Source organism: Tasmannia lanceolata, unplaced genomic scaffold (genome assembly GCF_043159265.1).
Source record: "Tasmannia lanceolata isolate RefF3 unplaced genomic scaffold, GAP_Taslan_0.1 ptg000015l, whole genome shotgun sequence".
NCBI classification, from domain to species: Eukaryota; Viridiplantae; Streptophyta; class Magnoliopsida; order Canellales; family Winteraceae; genus Tasmannia; species Tasmannia lanceolata.
The window spans coordinates 37,135,988-37,154,609 of record NW_027518692.1 but is presented as its reverse complement, the minus strand read 5'-3'; the positions used below and the strand labels follow the sequence as shown (position 1 = coordinate 37,154,609).

At 38.7% G+C, this 18,622-nt stretch overlaps 2 protein-coding genes across 10 annotated transcripts; one reads left to right on the top strand and one right to left on the bottom strand.

Annotated features, from left to right (window-relative positions):
• Window positions 1-1,101: 1,101 nt before the first annotated feature.
• On the bottom strand, window positions 1,102-9,394 carry LOC143847029 (putative mitochondrial-processing peptidase subunit beta, mitochondrial). 3 transcript variants are annotated; one of them, XM_077355692.1, is made up of 10 exons: window positions 9,264-9,394; window positions 7,683-8,384; window positions 7,426-7,590; window positions 7,192-7,329; window positions 6,922-7,073; window positions 6,489-6,597; window positions 3,223-3,321; window positions 2,158-2,223; window positions 1,891-1,998; window positions 1,102-1,425 (listed from the first exon to the last, which is right to left on the bottom strand). In XM_077355692.1, exons 2-10 carry the CDS (start codon window positions 8,256-8,258, stop codon window positions 1,345-1,347), a joined length of 1,494 nt encoding a protein of 497 aa, XP_077211807.1. In that variant the 5' UTR covers window positions 8,259-8,384; window positions 9,264-9,394; the 3' UTR covers window positions 1,102-1,344. The 3 variants fall into 3 exon arrangements, with proteins under 3 accessions (XP_077211807.1, XP_077211808.1, XP_077211809.1); XM_077355693.1 differs by having other exon boundaries at window positions 7,683-8,324; window positions 9,264-9,388; XM_077355694.1 differs by lacking the exon at window positions 9,264-9,394 and having other exon boundaries at window positions 7,683-7,748; window positions 7,829-7,988.
• Window positions 9,395-10,109: 715 nt separating this feature from the next.
• MED9 (mediator of RNA polymerase II transcription subunit-like protein) lies at window positions 10,110-14,784 on the top strand. Of its 7 annotated transcripts, none has more exons than XM_077355688.1 (6): window positions 10,110-10,359; window positions 10,486-10,548; window positions 11,066-11,146; window positions 14,178-14,236; window positions 14,342-14,426; window positions 14,584-14,784. In XM_077355688.1, the coding sequence occupies exons 1-5, from the start codon at window positions 10,165-10,167 to the stop codon at window positions 14,403-14,405; spliced, it is 462 nt and encodes a 153-aa protein (XP_077211803.1). In that variant the 5' UTR covers window positions 10,110-10,164; the 3' UTR covers window positions 14,406-14,426; window positions 14,584-14,784. The 7 variants fall into 7 exon arrangements, with proteins under 7 accessions (XP_077211803.1, XP_077211801.1, XP_077211805.1 ...); XM_077355686.1 differs by having other exon boundaries at window positions 14,548-14,784; XM_077355690.1 differs by having other exon boundaries at window positions 14,342-14,443; window positions 14,548-14,784.
• The last annotated feature ends 3,838 nt before the right edge of the window (window positions 14,785-18,622 follow it).

Genomic DNA, 18,622 nt, shown 5'->3' with positions numbered 1-18,622 from the left:
TCATCGACCCGACCCGAAAATAGCCTAGGTTGGGTTCAGGTTTCATGGGTTTCAGGTTGAGCATTCAAAAGCCCACATGAATCTCGGGTCGAGCCGGGTTTGAAGGGGCCCGACCCGAGTTACATAAGTTGTAGTATGTACATTTTTTTCTATTGTTAGTTAAAAGTTAAAAGTGAAAACCCACGCACCCACTCTTATTGTATGTGAGTGTAAGTTTTGCTTCTATGAGTTGAGTTGATTCTAGTGTTTGATTCAGCATTGTTTGATTGTAATTACAACATTGTTTGATTACAGCATTGTTTGATTCAAGTGTAATGTGAGTGTAATTACATCATTGTTTGATTCAAGTGTAATGTGAGTGTAATTTCTACTTCTATGAGTTGAGTTGCCTTGCCAAACAAGAATTTTCCTTAAAAAATTGCGTCAACATGAAAAAACCCAACCCGAGATTTATCATGGGTAGGGCCGGGTTTGGGAATCGTGGGTTTTCGGAAAAAAAAACCCGACCCGAGATATTTCTCGGGTAGGGTTGGGTTCTCCAAAACCCGACCCGCCCGACCCGAGTTGCAGCCCTACCATCTAGTATAGTCGATCAACCATTTGCAATCATCAATTGAACGGCTAAGATTGTCTAGTTGCTACATCTTTGAGCCCTGGCCAAGCCAAGATCCAGCAAATCAGATGAACAATTTTTATTTATTTTTATATCTCATGTTCGAGAAATTATATGATGAATGGGAATATAAACATGTAAAGGTAGTACGATAAACGTACCACCCTTGACATTTGATCCAACAGCAGCTCCTCGAAAAGTACCAATCAAAGATCAAGGATGGGATGCTGGGATGCAGAGTACGTGTAAACACGCCCACTCATCATATAAATTCTCCTCATGTTCATCAGATTAAATATAAGGGAGTTCGTAATTCGCGCTCCTTGTTTTTTTTTCATTTGCACCCCCTCTTTCTTTATCTGGAGACCTGCTAGTGAAACAGTAGATGGGAAGGGGGCCACTGTCAAAATTACACACAAAAAAAAGGTGCCAATAGAAGGAAAAAAACTGGGAGGTGCCAATAACAGCATCAACTGTAAAAGAAAGAATTCTAAACAGTAATTATTCAACTATATTTCAACATAAGTAAGGTGCAGTTCATATATAAATGATGACAATAAATTTAAGATATCAATACACATTGGAATTTTGAAAAGAAGATAAACAAGGGAGAGCATAAAGTTACATGAAACTGATGACTTCCAAGTACAACAAAAAAAGTGAAGGACAATGTAGTGGCTTGAAACTTTGGGATCCAAGAAGTTTAATGATGGAGGTTCTTCTGTTTGCATTTATTTCATACTTGTCTGAGAACGAAACCAATTGTAGTCCGGCAACCGGTGAATTGGCCCCAATGCAGCAATTGCAACATCCTGATGTAAAAAATAAAGTTAAAAGTTGGACTTCATGATTTCTGGATAAAAAGCCATTAGCACTCGTTAAATGTTGTAACATAAATTCTTCTTTAGACCCTTTGCTTTTTTCTTGAAAGGTAACAAACTTTTATTAAAAACCAAGTTCTAGGGCCGTGGAAGATTGGAGGTGTTACAATGGAGATAAGCTGGACTTTAACCATATGAGAAGGTCAGCTAATGAACAAGCGGAAAAATTGGCTAAAAGAGGGCGTAGAAAAGGGAAGTTGTGTGTATTATCGGCTCACTTCAAGAGTTGATGAACTAGGGATCATGGTGTCAATCCTTCTCATTTGTTCAAAACCTTTACTGGTTTAGTGGTAAGGATTATGGTGTCAATCCTTGAAATAAAAAGATCATGAGCTTTGTACATGTCTTACTTTCACCACATCAAAAAGTGTAAAAGAGAAGGAAATAATGGGTTGCCTTATCAATTATGAAGTCCTTTGCGGTATCCTTGACTGTATTAGCATCAACAGCATCTATACGAGCAAACAACTCCAAGAATGGGACCACCCGGCCATATGTCAGCATCTGCAGTCAAAGGAAGGTATCTTTCTTATATCATAATGCAGAAAGGCATTGCAACTTATGCTTAAATAGCAAGACCATAAAACTTATACTAATAAATATAATGCGCAGGGCATCTGAAATAAACAGTAACGGAATGTTTTCAATAGCATTGCAATTTACCTGCCGTCCATTGTTTTCAGCAACAGCACTGGTTCCATCAATATGAAGTAAAAGGGCAGATTTCAACTGCACAAGAAGAATTCCAAAGAGAAATAGTCCTAATATTGTCAGTTCACAAAGCCAAACAAAAAGTTAAATAAGAAAAATAAATACAGAGATCAAAAGGGGAATAATGCATTTATAATGGATAACAGGTATGTCGAAGATAATTGCAATTCAAGGGATGCTGAATGTCAAAAGAAAATAATATAAGATCTATTAAAATTTATTATGCTAATGTAAGAACTCAACAATTTCCGAGCATGGTAGGCAACTTGAAAGACATATAGGTTTGATTCGACAGTCACCAGCAACAAAGGAAAACATCGTCAACTCAAATATAAATGCACCCAAAACACAAAACATTCAAGTTACTCAGAGATAAAAAAAAGATATTAATATCCCACACTTATCATAAGGTAACCTCTGTCACAAGAACTCTCACGAGTCATGACAGGGTAACAGTCAAAATTACCAATTGTCCAAATTCCTCGAAATAAATAAATAAGTGCAAGCAGACAAGCAGATCCATTGTGAGGGTGAGCCTTGGCGCAACGGTAAGGTTGCTCCATTGTGACCTGGTAGTCACGGGTTCGAGTCACGGAAACAGCCTCTCTGCAAAGCAGGGGTAAAGCTGAGTACATCTAGCCCTCCCCAGACTCTCGCAATGGCGGGAGCATCGTGCACTGGGCCGCCCTAAGCAGACAAACAGATATAAATATGAAACTTAAGAGAAGTTTTCAAGTTTTAAATGCACTCTTTTCTTAAATACGCTCCTTCAGCATTAACAAAAGGAGAAAAAATTCTTTTAGGAAGAAATAATCACCTAAATGGGAAGTGTACGTTTAACTAAGAGGCGTAGGAAGTGTCTGCTTCCCCTAAATTTGGGAAGCGAGAAGAACTTAGCTTGTGACAATGCAACATAATAAAGATTACCAATTATCCAAATTCCTCAAAATAAATAAAAAAGTGCAAGCAAACAAGAGATATACACATTCTCCCTGTTCCAGATGTTATGCCTCATACCTGATTTCGAGCTCGTATAACTTCCGCTTCTGTGACTTGGTATGCCATTCTCCTAAGCTCTTCCATTATTGCAAGTGACAAATCATGCAAGCAATCGGGCTGAATCCAAAATTCTTTAATATGAGAGATGGAATAGTTAAAGAGAACAATGGCATATTAGAAAACACAAAGGAACAATACCCTTGAAGCCATGCATTAATGGATGGTTAAAAGGGGAAAATATATAAAATAAGTAGTTTCCATGATTTCCTAGCATGGTGAAAGCGCATATAGTGTTTTCATCATATTATTGTCTGGAAAAACTGAAGTTATTGAAGATCATTTATATAATAAACCCATATATGCCCACCCCTTTTAGAATGCTCAAGTACAGCCCCAAGAATCACATCATTTCTCACATTAACATTATGTACACCTAGAACTTTCATTTAGAAGGATATAAAAAAGGAACACAAATTACATGTGATCCAGTTCTCACGAAATCAAAGACAGCATAGAAAGACAACGCATACAATCCTGATGATTGTGCGCTTTATGGATTTTTCCTTTACGCATATCCCTAGGACAATTGGCAGATAAATTGGCCAAAACGGGTGTCAATAGATCCGACTTGTATTACAGGGCATCATCGGTCTGTCGATGTAACTTGGTATTGCTTTAATTAAGTTATGTTACCTTTTTGAAAAAAAAAAGGGAAAATTACAGTCCCCCCCCACACACACAACAACAACAAAAAAAAAAAAACTTTCTGACACATTCAACAACCCTGTAGTTTCAAACTCATCAACTACACCCCCTGACTTTTCAATGTGTATAAGGTAGACCCCCTCTTTCGAAACATTATCAATGCTAATTAAGATCTTGTCTCTAGTCGGTCGACTAGAGAACCTTCTCTAGTCGGCCGACCAAAAACATAGTGGGCCCACGTTGTTCGGATGATCCAAAGCATTCATCTGATGGGTCCTAACATAGATAGGGTGTGCCCAAAAAATCAACTCCATAGGATCATCCTAACCCTTCGATTTGTGGACGGACCGTCAACTGAGGGGGTCTACCTTATACACATTGAAAAGTCAGGGGGTGCAGTTGATGAGTTTGAAACTCTAGGGTTATCGTTGAATGTGTCAGAAAGTTGAGGGGGTGTAACTCTATTTTTTCCAAAATAAAAAATAAAAATAAAGCAAACAATCTCAATTCAAAATTATAATGGCAGGATAGATTACTTCATAATGGGAGACAATTTTCTCTTATGGATATAATGCATATGGGAGGTATCGTGCTTCCATCATGTTGAGACACCTAAGGCCCTGGCACATACTCCACTGCTCAAGCCCCATCAAGTCTCTCATGTTTAGAAGGAAGATACACCGCTCATAATCTCTCCTTTACTCCTCTGAGAACAATTCTCTTCCCATTTCAGAACCAATTTAGAGTACCAGATTAGTGAGGAGGAAGTAGAGAATGCCTTTTCTTGATGAAGGGAATAGAGACCCTGGGCCTAATGGCTTTAATTTGGAATCCTTTCCCAGATGTTCGGATTCTATGAAAAAGGATTTGATGACATTGTTTTGTGAGTTCTACGAGAGGCTTCACTTACAAGTATGGGTGAAACCTTTATTTTGCTCGTCTCTAAGAAAGACAGGACAGAATGCTTGACTAAAATTTCTGTCCTATTAGTTTGGTGGGAAGTGTCTAAAATTTTGGTGAAGCTTCTTTGCTGGTAGGCTTAGGAAGGAGATGGGATTTTGTTTTTAATAGTAACAATTTATTAGAGAAAGAGCAAGCCCAAAGACTGAGATGGTTAGAACCAAGACAATCAAGAGAGAGAGAGAGAAATGGCCAAATGAGGGAAATGATTAAAGGTTTCAAACGCTATTCTAGCCACCAAGGAATGGCCAAATGACGAGTATCACAATTCGCCGAATGCCAAACATGCTGAAACAATGTGGAGTACCCCTCAACCCTTTCCAACACTTCCTCAATGGCGTCGGCAAATCTCCAAGGTAGCTCACCTACTTCTTCAACCAACAAATCATGTTGAGCATGTGACCTTCCATATTTGAAAAATCAAGGTGACCCGGTTTATGAGTCGAATTCAAGACAACAAAGCACAAACCTCTGCCTCGTTAGAATCTTTCTCACCGATCAAACCAACAATGGCCAAATGATGCCTCATCCTTAGCATTGTGGAGAAGGCCCCCAATAGCTGTAGGGCACGAATTTCCCAAGTTAGAGCCATCCAAGTTCAGCTTAAAGAACCTAAGGGGTGGAGGAGGCCACCTAGACGAAGGTTTATCCACCACTGACCTACTCAACTATATACCTCAGCCCAAGAGTGCCAAATAAACGACTCCGAAATATCACAAAATTCAGGCAGGACAGAAGCCCAGTGCACCATGGTGGAGAAAGTTGCGTCATTGAATATAGTAAGCTTTACTTGAAAGTCCTTGAAGAATGTTATTTCTCTCCTTCCAAAATAATCATAGAGTAGTGAGTAAAGCTAAGCTCCATAGGATCTGCTCCTTAGAGGCCAAGAAGCATAAGCCCAACCCTCAAAAGATCCACAATATGACCCAGAAAAGACCATTTCACACAAAAGAAATTCAAGATAAATGAATGTCATTGTGTCAAAATTACTGCACACGTCACCATCTTTATGTACCAAGTAGCATGGATTGGTATGAGCCCATATCTAAACGTGCAATGTGTACTTTTCTATAATTAATAAGTTAAAGCAAAAGGTTATATCTGGTATACCAATAGCATGATATGCTATATGCTATTTATTACAGAAGTTAAGGGAGCCAAGCATTGTGCAAGATGAAAAATGATCAAAACAAAACTATGAGTTTAATGGCTACACTAACTTGCATGAAACAACCCAAGTTAATACATATATGTGTGTAGTGTGTACCAACTATGATTTGTGGACACGGACAAGAGTGTCGCATGTCGACACTAACACGGAGTGTCGGACACGGCAAACCCCCAAAATTTAGAAACGGGGACACAGCTAAAATAGAAAGTATATATAATCATAATTTGTCAATATGGATTCGTATGTCGAGTTTGGACACAGATATGAGTTGTCTAACATTGAAGCATCTAAAAATCTGGAAATGGTGACACATACACATGCACATACAATTATTGATTATTACACAAATACGTGTCCATACGCTAAATCATAGGTACCAACATATATGCAAATATTATTTCAGAGACAAATGGGAATAGTAAAGAACCATAAAACCAAAGCTGGTTACCATGGCAGTGGAATAGACGCCAAATAATCCTGTGTCACGATAATTAGTGTTGAAGGACATTATACTGTCAGCCAAGTTGTATGTGCCAACTCTACGAGCAAGCTCTGACCTGATCATTTTCAATACAGAACATTCTTCACATTAGTACTATAGCTTGAACTACCAAATCAATCTGAAACAGCTGGATTGTTTTTTCTTTTGAGAAATTTGAAATTAGTAGCTAATCATACTGTAACGAAGCAAGAAAACAACCACACGCCATTATAAGGTAGTAGTGCCCCACTTATATAAGCAGGCGAGCAGTGGGAACTCAATCTCCCTACATGCTAAACCATCTACGATGCCCAGGATTTCTTTTTGTGGGAAAGATGAGTAGAAATTCAGCAAAGGAGTGTGTGACCCATGAAGGTTTTGAATTGACATAAGATCTTACCCCGAATAGTTGCCGACACCTACACTTTTATTCCAAGACCCCAATAAGCATTGCATCACCATTAAAGGCATAGAGTTTGGATCGGCCCATGCTGCCCCCTTGAAAGCTACCGCAAAATGCGCAAGAGGCATGTCATTGTTCTCCACTCGCACCTAGAAACAACAAAAACAATTGATTAATTTGACAAAACAACATTAACTCACAATAAGCACATAAAACAATCTCTCAGTATTAAGCAAAAACAAAATAACAAGTAAAATAACCGAATACCTCTGAACCAGTAAAGATAGCTGGGTTTTTATCAACAAGCTGGGCTGCGGTGGTTGGATCATTAGAAAGATTTCTGAACAATCTACTGACTTGCTTAACAATATCTTCATGTTTAACAGCACCAGCAGCAGAAACAACCTAACAACATATTAAACATTCACCTCGACAATCAGTGTTTTGATTTTAACCACAAGAAGGAAAAAAAATGTTCGAATATAAAAAGTTTTGACTTACCATTCTAGGGCCACTGTAATGTGTGGAAATGTAGTCATATAAATCCACCTTTGAGATCGTCCGTATGTTCTCCGGTGGCCCTAAAATTGTGCTCCCCAACGGATGATTGTGGAATGCCGCTGAATGCAAGTGATCAAAGATTACTTCTTCAGTCTGCCCTTGTACCTGTCTAATCCATAAACTACAAACCCATGAAAAGCAAAGAAAGATTATGAAAAACTTAAAGGAAATGCACGAAAAATGATGCAATGACGTACTTCTTCCATCTCTCTAAGGATAACATTACGTTCGCGCCCAATAGCTTGTTCAGTGAACCGCGAATTCTGCAAGATATCGGCAAGGATATCAATAGCCACAGGGACATCGTCAAGTAGAATGTTGGCATAAAAGGTGGTCTGCTCACGAGAAGTGTAGGCATTGAGGCGTGCACCCATGTTTTCAATCTCTTCCTCAAGGGAACGAGCAGAACGGCGTCTAGTGCCCTTGAAGATCATGTGTTCAAGGAAGTGTGCAGTACCATTGGTTTGGGGGCTCTCAAAGCGGCTGCCAGCATCAATCCAAACACCAATGGAGGCCGTAGACGAGGCAGAGGCTGGAGATGTTTGAGTGGCAACACGGATTCCATTGGGAAGGACTGAGATGTGAGTTTTTGGGAAAAGTAGGGTGGAGGAGTGATCATACAGTCTGGGTTTGGGGGAGTTGTGGAGAAGGAACCGAGGGTCTCCTATTGAGTCTTCAGATGGCTTTGGATGGGTGGAGAGAGAGAAGGGTCGAGTTCTAAGACAAGAAGTGATGGGTTTAATTCTTTTGTAGATGCGGGATGCCAACGCCATTAAAGCTGCTCGATTTGTGGATCTTGGGTTTTGTTATGTTTTAGGGACAAGGGATGCCAAGCCTCCCTGATGAAAAAACCAATGTCATTGAAGGTCTTTAGATTTTGCTTCTGCTCTAGGCCGCATCTAGAACCAAAAGAGCAAGTAAGCTTTCAAAATTACCAAAAAAACAAAAAAAAAAAAAAAAAAAAAAAAAAAAAAAAAAAAAAACCCATCAATCTTAGCTAGAGTAAAAGGTATACTGCAGATTTCAACCCTATAATTGAGCTTAAAATGGGTAGACAAAATACACAATTGCTGACTAATAAAATGACCGCATAATGTCCATCTAGCATGATCTTCAAATTATGTATAGCAGTCCTAATAAGTAAAATGAACACAGAATTTACATCTAACATTTGTGTGCAGAACACTTTTCATTTGACTTGCGAGATCCAATATGTTCACAACCATGCACGCACTTTATAAACATATTTGCAATGCCGATTTAGCTAGGATTATCACCACTACAAATAAGACGAGCCAAAAACTCACTAATGTTCCATTAAATTTGCATGGCTATGTAAAGCATTGAAGAAAATAGCATATCTTATCTATTCAAATGATATACATCAATGGTGAAAAAATGTCAAAGAAACCTATAAATTAATATATAAATGATCCTCACATGGAAAACTCATCTGGTCTGGCTATTTTCATTTCCTACTTCTATGCATCTTTTAATAGAATTCTCTATCTCATTATATTCAAAAATTAAAAAAACAATGTCCCAACTCCCAAGTGCTTGTAAAGGAAGGCATTAATAGAAAGTACCATACCAAACTTATAAGGCAAGTCTACTATGTCATGAGAGATACAAGAAAGTTGACAAAACCTTCAGAAAGAAAAAGCACCCAACTGAGTAAATTCTCTTAAAAACATTTTGAGAGATAAGAAATTGTATTTGCCTGCCTTGGAAAAGAATAAAACGAAAAATATAGAGAAAAAGAAGTGATAGAGTCTTACCTTGAAGGGTTTTTCAGATGTCTGTTCTCGGGTGAGATGAAAGCTAGCTTTGTCCTGGAGAAGATGGAGCCGTTTTTAGGTTTTTAGTTCTGCTTTTGAGTTTTATGAACAAAAGAGATTTTTATATGGTGAGTGCGCGTGTGAGTCCATTACTAGGCCTGACAAAAAAATCTATTTTTAGATGCGGTGTGCACGTGAAGTCCAGCACTTCATAAGATGACCTTTACCGTTCATTTGTAGATTATGGTAACCCTTTTTATTACGTGCAGCCCCGTACCGATGGTCCGATCGGAGGGTTGGATCATCTTAAGGAGAGATGATCTACAAGTCCCACCTATTTACGTTTTGGCCCAACAAATGAACGGTTTGGATCATCTTATGAAGTGGGCCCCACTGTACTTCTTGAAAAATATTAGGCATTGCACTCAGGCCCACTTCTTATTGCATTTGAAATAAAATTTCATTGCACTCAATTTTGGCAATTATATGCAGCTTGGTAAAGAGAAAATACGGATGTTCATGCACGTGTAGCACAAAAAATAACACTGGCCCACATTATTTATGTAATCCAAACCATCCATTTGTTGGGCCCTGACGTAGATAGAGTGTGGATTTATGGATGTTTAAAATGTAATGGAAACCTCCACTGTGTCCTACGGACAAGAGTTTCGGGACACTATCTAATATAATCCCCAACAAATGAATGGTTTGGATCACCACAAATAATGTGGGCCCCACTGTTTTTGGGATGCACGTGCATGCACGGCCATTCATCTCTTGCTAAAAGACCGTATAGAAAATCCATGTGTTAGGGTCACGTGCAAAACTGTGCTCGCAAGTGAGAGCTTAGTACTGAATAAAACCCTAAATTGGGCTCTCTCTCTCTCTCTCTCTCTCTGAAATGGATCATCCGTACAGTGGAGGGAACTGGATGACAATTCCGAGTCACAATCAGAACCCTAACCCTAACACAACAACAGCTACAAATCCCCCCAATATGATGATGATGATAAATCAAGAACCCTCTTATCGTCACCATCAACAACAACAGCAACATCATCACCAGTCATTAGCTTCTCATTTCCATCTCTTGCATGTGGGCATCTGCCCTAATTTCCTCCTCTTCTTAATCTCTTGTTTTTCTTCCATTCCCTGTTTGTTTAGTAGCTAAAGAAGCTTGATTTCTAATCTGACTCACTTGGGTTTCTTTTCTTTTTCTCAGTTAGTGGAAAAGTTAGCAGATGCAGTTGAAAGCGGAACCCGTGATCAGAATTCTGATGCTTTGGTTAGCTTTTTCTCCTCTCCCCTTTTCATTTTTCCTAAGATTTGTTTTATTTTCTCTCTTATCACAAATTCTGTTTGTAATTTCTTCATTACTATTGCCCAACTTGGTCGCGACAAATTTCACATCCATTTGAATTTAGGCCCTGTTTGGATTGCAAGAAGAACATTTCTGATGGAAAAAAAATTTCTTGGGATTTTTTTTTTCTTTCCATAATATAGGAGGAAATGATATAATTTAGGTTAATTTGGATGGATATTATCATAAATTATGAGTCCCTCTAAATAAAATTTGAATAGGGTTGGTTCCAGTTATCTTCGCTTCTTTTCCAAACTTTTCCACAAAATTCTTGCCATCCAAACAGCGCCTAAGGAATAAGCATATAATCACTTTTCTTATTACCCCTTTTCTTTGATAAGATTTTACTTCTACCCCTTTACTTTGATGATCTTTTGAGTTCAACACAACCAAACAACATGCATATCCATCTACCTTATTATTGATTATAATTTTGCGGCAGGTTAATGAATTGACAAACCATTTCGACAAATGCCAGCAACTGCTCAACTCCATATCAGGATCCATTAATTCAAAAGTCGTGGTAAGTAATGATCCCACTCCTTTCTTGTTTGGAACTTATACCCAAAAAAATGATCGAGTAGGAGTGTAAGTTTTGGTTAATGAGATTATGTAATGCTTCCATGTAATGTTTTTTGTCATATTTTGCGAGTTTGTGCATATATTTGCAAGGTTCCATGTATACAATGCTTCCATGTGAACTTCCATGAAATTTTAGCTTAATGATGTTAGAAGGTGATGGGTTCCACCTTGATTTAGTCATATATACTAGAGGAGTGGTAATATACACCATCCTCCAATTCCACGTCCTTGTTCCTTTGACTGTGGATATCTTAATCTTCATTATGATGCTTGCAATCAACTTTCTTTTACCATCGCGAGTTCCATTTTTTTCTGGGAAGCTTTGAGTCACTTGCCGAGCCGGGCAGAGCCTCGTGGTTTGTCAAAAGGTTTTCATGTTGTTATTCATATTCCTTTGATTTCCCATCTCCAGTATGCGTATCATATTTTAACCTTCACAAATTAGGAGGAGGAATCTGTGTTCTAGAAAATAAACAAATGAGAAAGAATTGTAAAACCTTTGTGTTGTGCTCGGATGGTTTGAAGGTTTGCCTGGTCTCATACTCAATTTTTCAAAGAGCTCATTGCCTTATTGGTATGTGTTAATGTGGAGAGTGATAGGAGCTTGGACGTTAGCTAATATACTGGATGCAGAGCTGAAACCCTTCCAATCTTTTATTTTGGTCTTCCTCGTGGGTTGCGAATGTTGTCGAAGAATTAGTGAGCATTAGTGATTGAGGGAGTTGAGAAGAAACTTGCAACAGGGAAAATAAGGCATATTTCTTTGGGGGGTAAATTTTATTAAAGTGACACTCCTGAATATTCTGCTCTATGCCATGTCGCATTTCAAGATTCATAACTCGAGTGGCATTTGGAAAAGCTTCAAAGGATTTCTGGTGGAAGTAGAGGAAAATACAAATTTAAGCATCCAATAAATTGGAATGAGATGTGTAAACCGAGAAGAAGTGGAGAAGGGGTAACATCGAGTGGAGGATTTGAATATTATGGGAAAATGGCTATGGAGGTATGGTGAAGGGAGGGAAGCCTCGTGAGGATCTATGATAGGCTATGGATTGGAGGGAAATCAATGGGAACTTAGATGTGCTCATAGTGGTTGATAGTCAGGAGTTTGGAGATTGATATATGCTATGAAAGAAAATTTTAACTTGGGCATCATCATGGTTTGATCGTATTTGCAGGATGGCCTTTCCACGTGGTAGAAATTTTCCTTCTTCGAATGTGTCCATGGAGAATTTCAACCCACTTATGAGTAAAGTCTTATAACGCAAAGCCATTAAACTCGACAGGCATCTGAGTCCAATGGAAAATGAACACTTTGATTTTCAAAATCAACTAACTAAGCGGCACCTCCTTTGCCTCAATCAACGTTCCATTCCTCTCAGTCCATAAGGTGCAGATCATGGCAAAGAGCGCCATCTGCCACAAACTTCTTTGCAACGATTGCAAAACTCTTCCAGACATTGCTAGTAAGGACAATGCAACAGTAGGTGATCCCTTGTTTCCTCACTCTCCTTGCAAAGGATGCAACAGCTTGCACAGTCCACTCAATGATGAGCCTTGAAAATTCACAAGATCTCTATCTTTATTGCAATAGATTCACCTGTTGAGCTGCTGGTGGTCCTATAAGCTACATCATGCTAAGATCAGTTCTGATGGTTCTGGTTCACTCTCCCTTTCTACTCTTGATGCATGTCATCACCTCCATGTGGCTTCAGGAGAGAAGGCACTTTGTCCTCCAAAATGGAAAAACTTGAAGCCTTGGTTGTTTCTGTTCCTCCCAATTGGCGTATGTGAACACATTCTCTTACATATTGCACATATGAACTGGTCACTCTACCATATTTTAGAAAATCTGCTAACAATGTGAGTCGGTGAGCTAGTATCTAAAAAGAGAAAATTCTGCTAGCTGTTTTGGACCAAATAGCGGGGACATGGAAATGTCGAAATGAGTGCTCAATCAGATAAATTTTGGAAAAGGATTTGTACTAATTGGAAACCTCTTCGAATAGGATTGATGTAACTTCGTAAGTTCTATTAGGGCATTGCAATGTCAACATCGATTAGGGCATTGCAATGTCAACATTACAGGTATCAACATAAACTTCAAAGTTGAACAGGACTTTTTTTTCATGGGGTACTTACACACTGTCTCTCCGATTGACATTTCTTAGATGTCCTAAATCCCAAGAGTTTTCTTCCAAGTGACTGCTATGAGAAGAATGGGCATAGATAAGGTGGATGCAGTGGTTTGGACTTTGGAGCCCATTACTGCTATTAAAAACCTATACCCGGATGACAGAAGGTTCGATTTATGATCTCATAGTGGCTCTTCATGCAAGTTTATATATTGAATATTGGGTTTGCCAGGTTATCTTTTTTTGGTTCCGAGCCAGTTGGGTTATTCTGCCGTGGTCATGCACCAATTCAAGGGTTCAATTTCTGAACTCATAGAGTCTCTTCATGCAAGTTTATATATTGAATATTGGGTTTGCCAGGTTATCTTGTTTGGCTCTAAGTAAGGTTTTGTTATTCTGATGTGGCCATGCCACAATTCAATGCCCTTGCAATCACATTGGTGACGTGGGTTCCCATCTAGGATTAATCACATCGATAGTGCTTAACAGGATTTTTATTTTTATTTGGGGGGGGGGGGGGGGGGGGATTACATGGGGTATCCCCACCCCATTTAGGGCAAGACTAAACCCTACGGATGGCGGGTGTTCAAACTCGCGTCTATTGGGAGCAAACCCATGACACCAGCCAACGTGCCAACCCCATATGGGTTGGTTAACAGGATAGCTCTAACAATGAATTGATTTCCAGATCAGATTTTAAACCACTCAATCTGACCTAGACAAGGAAGGTTTTGGTGTTTATCATTTATTATTTTTAAGTTGATGTTTCATATTATACCTTATTTGCAATTTCAATTTTGTCAATGCCTCTGTATTGGGATGTGTTTTCATTCTCAGACAGTCGAGGGGCAGAAGCATAAATTGGAGGAAAGTGAGCATTTGTTAAATCAACGCAGGTTTAAATTAATATCTACCGATATAACTATTTGCATTAAAAGTTTTCATTATTGAACTTAATTTAGTATAATGCTTGCACTAATTGACTACTTTAATTATGGCAGGGATCTGATTGCCAAGTATAGAAACTCTGTTGAAGAACTGGTTAAGTCAGACTACAACAGATAATGTAACAGTTCCTTATTTCTGGTACTGCTTGAGAACCTGTTCAGTAATCTCTCACCTTACCCTCTCTTAGCCTTTTGTACCTCTCCAGTATTGAAATTTTCTGTTGCCATCTTTTGATTAGTATTCTGGTGACCCAGCAAAGTTTATCTAATTTGATGAAACTCAAATGGCGTGATAGCGGTGGAAGAGCTCAACATCAATGCATAATTTTCGGCTCACAGATGTGTGGTGGGAGGCTTTGGGAGTATTGGTTTGTCCTAGTTGCACTTGCCATGGAGCTTCCACATGTTGCTACTGTTGCTTAGCAAAGTTATTCCTGTATCTTTGATTTTTCATCAACTTGTTTTCTAATATCAAGTAGTTTTGGAAGTTTAAGAAATGGATTCATTCTACAAAGTCAATTTAGAACAATTTCAACACAAACAGATAGCCGGTTTGATGCTCAAACTTCCATGTTTCCAGCTCTCATATATAGTTATTACCTTCCAACTTTATTATCTATTCACCTCCCATGAATTTAGGCATTTGAGAAAGATTTGAATGGTTTTCCTAAATATAAGTAAAGAGAATATTGTGTACCAAACTTGCAAATAGAAATGAATAGAAAAATTCAACCCTTAACGAATGGGGTTGTATAAAAGCTGCAACCTGATCCTGCACCAAGCAAACCAATGAATCAGATGCCATAAGTTTATATTACGATCCTTTATGATTAAATTGGGAAAATTATACCTGCACCCCATTGTTTTGATAGTGGCACTCCACTTTCTAATTGTCTGTTGATACTAAAATAGGGGCAGTGATATTCCCCCCCCCCCCCCCCCCCCCCCCAAACAGATATCGTTAGGATATACAAAGGGGTGGAGGAGCCACCGTTAACTTCAAAAGGCTTAGAAGCTAACATTTTCTGTTAGTGGGGGGGAGGATATCACTGCCCTAAAATAGCTTTTTATAGTTAATTAGAAAAGTGTAAAATGAAGAGAGAACTGTCATAATTAAAATGAAGAGAGAACTGTCATAATTAAAACAAGGGAGTCAGAATTTCATTTACCTCAGGAGGGATACTCTTCAATGGTTTGGCTATTCTTGCCCCCTTTTTTTGAATGGCAAACATGGCTTAGTTTAGTCTAAGAATCTCTCCACTTACAAGCTATGTTTGGCAGCCATGAAAGTTTATTCTATGAAATATTGGTTTATCAAGCGGTGGGAGAGGGGCTTTTGGGTGCGTGGTTGGGTGGGGTTGAGAGGGCATGAGTGAATTGAGGATAAGAAGTGGCTGAAAAACAGGTAAAAGAAAAACTGTGCTCAAAATAGAGGTTTTATTTTCCTTATCAACACTCCCCTACCCATCTCTCTAAATCAACACTGGGTAAGCTAAAGTTCGATGAGAAAATTTTCATGATTGCCAAACATGATCATAGCGTTGTCCTTACGATAATTACAATAAAAAAGCACTACACCTAGGAATCAACACTAGGAAAACTTTGTTATAGACTACTTTTTTTTCTTATCACGATTGGGGCTAACAAGAATGGTTTGGACAACCAACACCCATCTCATACGTATAACTATTGAAGATCATTGAAGTGATTCTTGAAATGGGGAGGTGTTGAAAGAAATTGTTGGAGTTCTCATTTCTATCCGGTTGAACCACCTGTAACTTCTGGCAAAAATGAAGAAACTTCGGATGTTGAGCTACCTTTTTTTCTTTTCGTTTTTTGATTCATTATTTCAAGAAAATTATGCTCAACGGAGGTGTTGTGGATCTCTAAAGTGAAATAGAAATGGATAAGCCCATCCATGCAAACATCGGCCATCGGCTTAGCCAACTCGATGTGTATTCATGACGTAGATCTTTTAACTATCTTTTAATTGAGACGATCAATCACCATGAGACAGAACAAGATGCATTAGTTTCAACAACTTCAATTGATCATTTGTACTCTTGTTGCCAATATTTTTCATTTAGGCTCGTTTTTTTTTTTTTTTTTTTTTGGGATGAGATAGGGTATCCCCACCCCATTTTAGGGCGGGACTAATCCCTATGGATGCACGCATCGGGTTACTACTGGGAATTCGAACTCGCGTCACTGGGAGCATTCCCATGACTTTAAGCCGAAGAGCCACACCTGTCCGGGTTATTATTTTATGCAAAATTATCGTAAAGCAAATTTTAAGCCCATATTTTCACTTTAATTGGGAATAAAAAAAACTGACGCCCATTTTCTGTCGAAATAAATAGAGCCCTTTCGCATAGGCTTGGAGAGTAGTGGAATAAGTAGTCAACATGAAGGAGACAAGCATTGGATTTGCCTAGAATTACCTCAGAGAATAGTAGTTAGTATTGTTTGCTTGCGCGGCATAGACTAAGAGAGTACGGGAACAAGTAGGGAGGTGTCATTACCAACATATAGAGAGAGAGCACCATTCCCAAGATATTTCAAGCAAAATTCTAGAGTTTTTTATGAATTTTGGCTTCCATGTTAACAGTAGGAAAAGAATACCACATAAGCATACATGCAATAATTACCCAGGAGACATCCAGAGAATTCAATGCTATATTGGCAATCAGATGGGGAATTTTGCTGACGTGGTACCCAAATGCCGGTGTCATTACCACCGTGTATATATATATATATATAGAGAGAGAGAGAGAGGGAGAGGAAAGTGAAGCTACACCACCGGTGTAGCTAAGTTAGCTACACCGCCGGCTTAAAATACAATGGGCCTACATTGTTTTTGTGATCCAAAGAATTCATTTGATTGGCCCTCACATAGATAAGGTGTCCACCAAAAATCAGCTCCATAGGATCATCCCAACCCTACGATTTGTGAAGGCAAAAATGAACGTGTAAAAACCTTCACAAATTTGTCCATTTTTGCCTCCACAGTTGGAAGGGTTGGGATGATCCTATGGAGCTAATTTTTTGTGGATACCCTATCTATGTGAGGGCCAATCAAATGAATCCTTTGGATCACCAAAACAATGTGGGCCCATTGTATTTTAAGCCGGCGGTGTAGCTTCACTTTCCTCATATATATATATATATATATATATATATATATATATATATATATATATATATATATATATATATATGAGGAAAGTGAAGCTACACCGCCGGTGTAGCTAACTTAGCTACACCGCCGGCTTAAAATACAATGGGCCCACATTGTTTTGGTGATCCAAATCATTCATTTGATTGGCCCTCACATAGATAGGGTGTCCACCAAAAATCAGCTCCAAAGGATCATCCCAACCCTACGATTTGTGGAGGCAAAAATTAACGTGTAAAAACCTTCACAAATTTGTCCATTTTTGCCTCCATAGTTTGAAGGGTTGGGATGATCCTATGGGGCTGATTTTTGGTGGACACCCTATCTATGTGAGGGCCAATCAAATGAATGGTTTGGATCACCAAAACAATGTGGGCCCATTGTATTTTAAGCCGGCGGTGTAGCTAAGTTAGCTACACCGGCGGTGTAGCTAAGTTAGCTACACCGGCGGTGTAGCTTCACTTTCCTCTATATATATATATATATATATATATATATATATATATATATATATATATATATATATATATATATATATATAGAGAGAGAGAGAGAGAGAGAGCCATTCCCAAGAAATTTCAAGCAAAACTCCAAAGTTTTTTGTGAATTTTGGCTTCCATGTTAAAAGTAGGACAAGAATACCACATAAGCATACTCAACTCAACTCAATTCAACAAAGCCTTTGTCCCAAACTAGTTGGGGCCGGCCAAATTAATACTTTAGAAAAAATTTCATGAAGAAGGTGAAAGGAATCTACCCGGCTCTAATCTTAGCTCTAGTTGAGTTCTTCTACGTTGATCATTTTCTTCCATTCTATCCTATCCGAGGTCATGTTCTCTGTTATGTTCCGAGCTATTAAGTGTTTCCTCACTATTTCTACCCAAGTTGTTTTCAGTCTGAACCTACCTCTTTTTACTTCATCAACTTGGCACAAGTCGCCTCCTCAATGGAGCATCCAAAGGCCTACATTGGATATGTCCAAACCATCTTAAGCAGTGCTCTCTCATCTTCTCTTAAATTGGTGCTACCCCCACCTTTTTACGAATGCCTTCATTTCTACTTCATCTAACCTTGTCTGGCTGCACATCCATCTAAGCATTCGCATCTCCGCTACACTCATCTTATGCACATATTGCTTCTTGGCAGCCAAACATTATGAG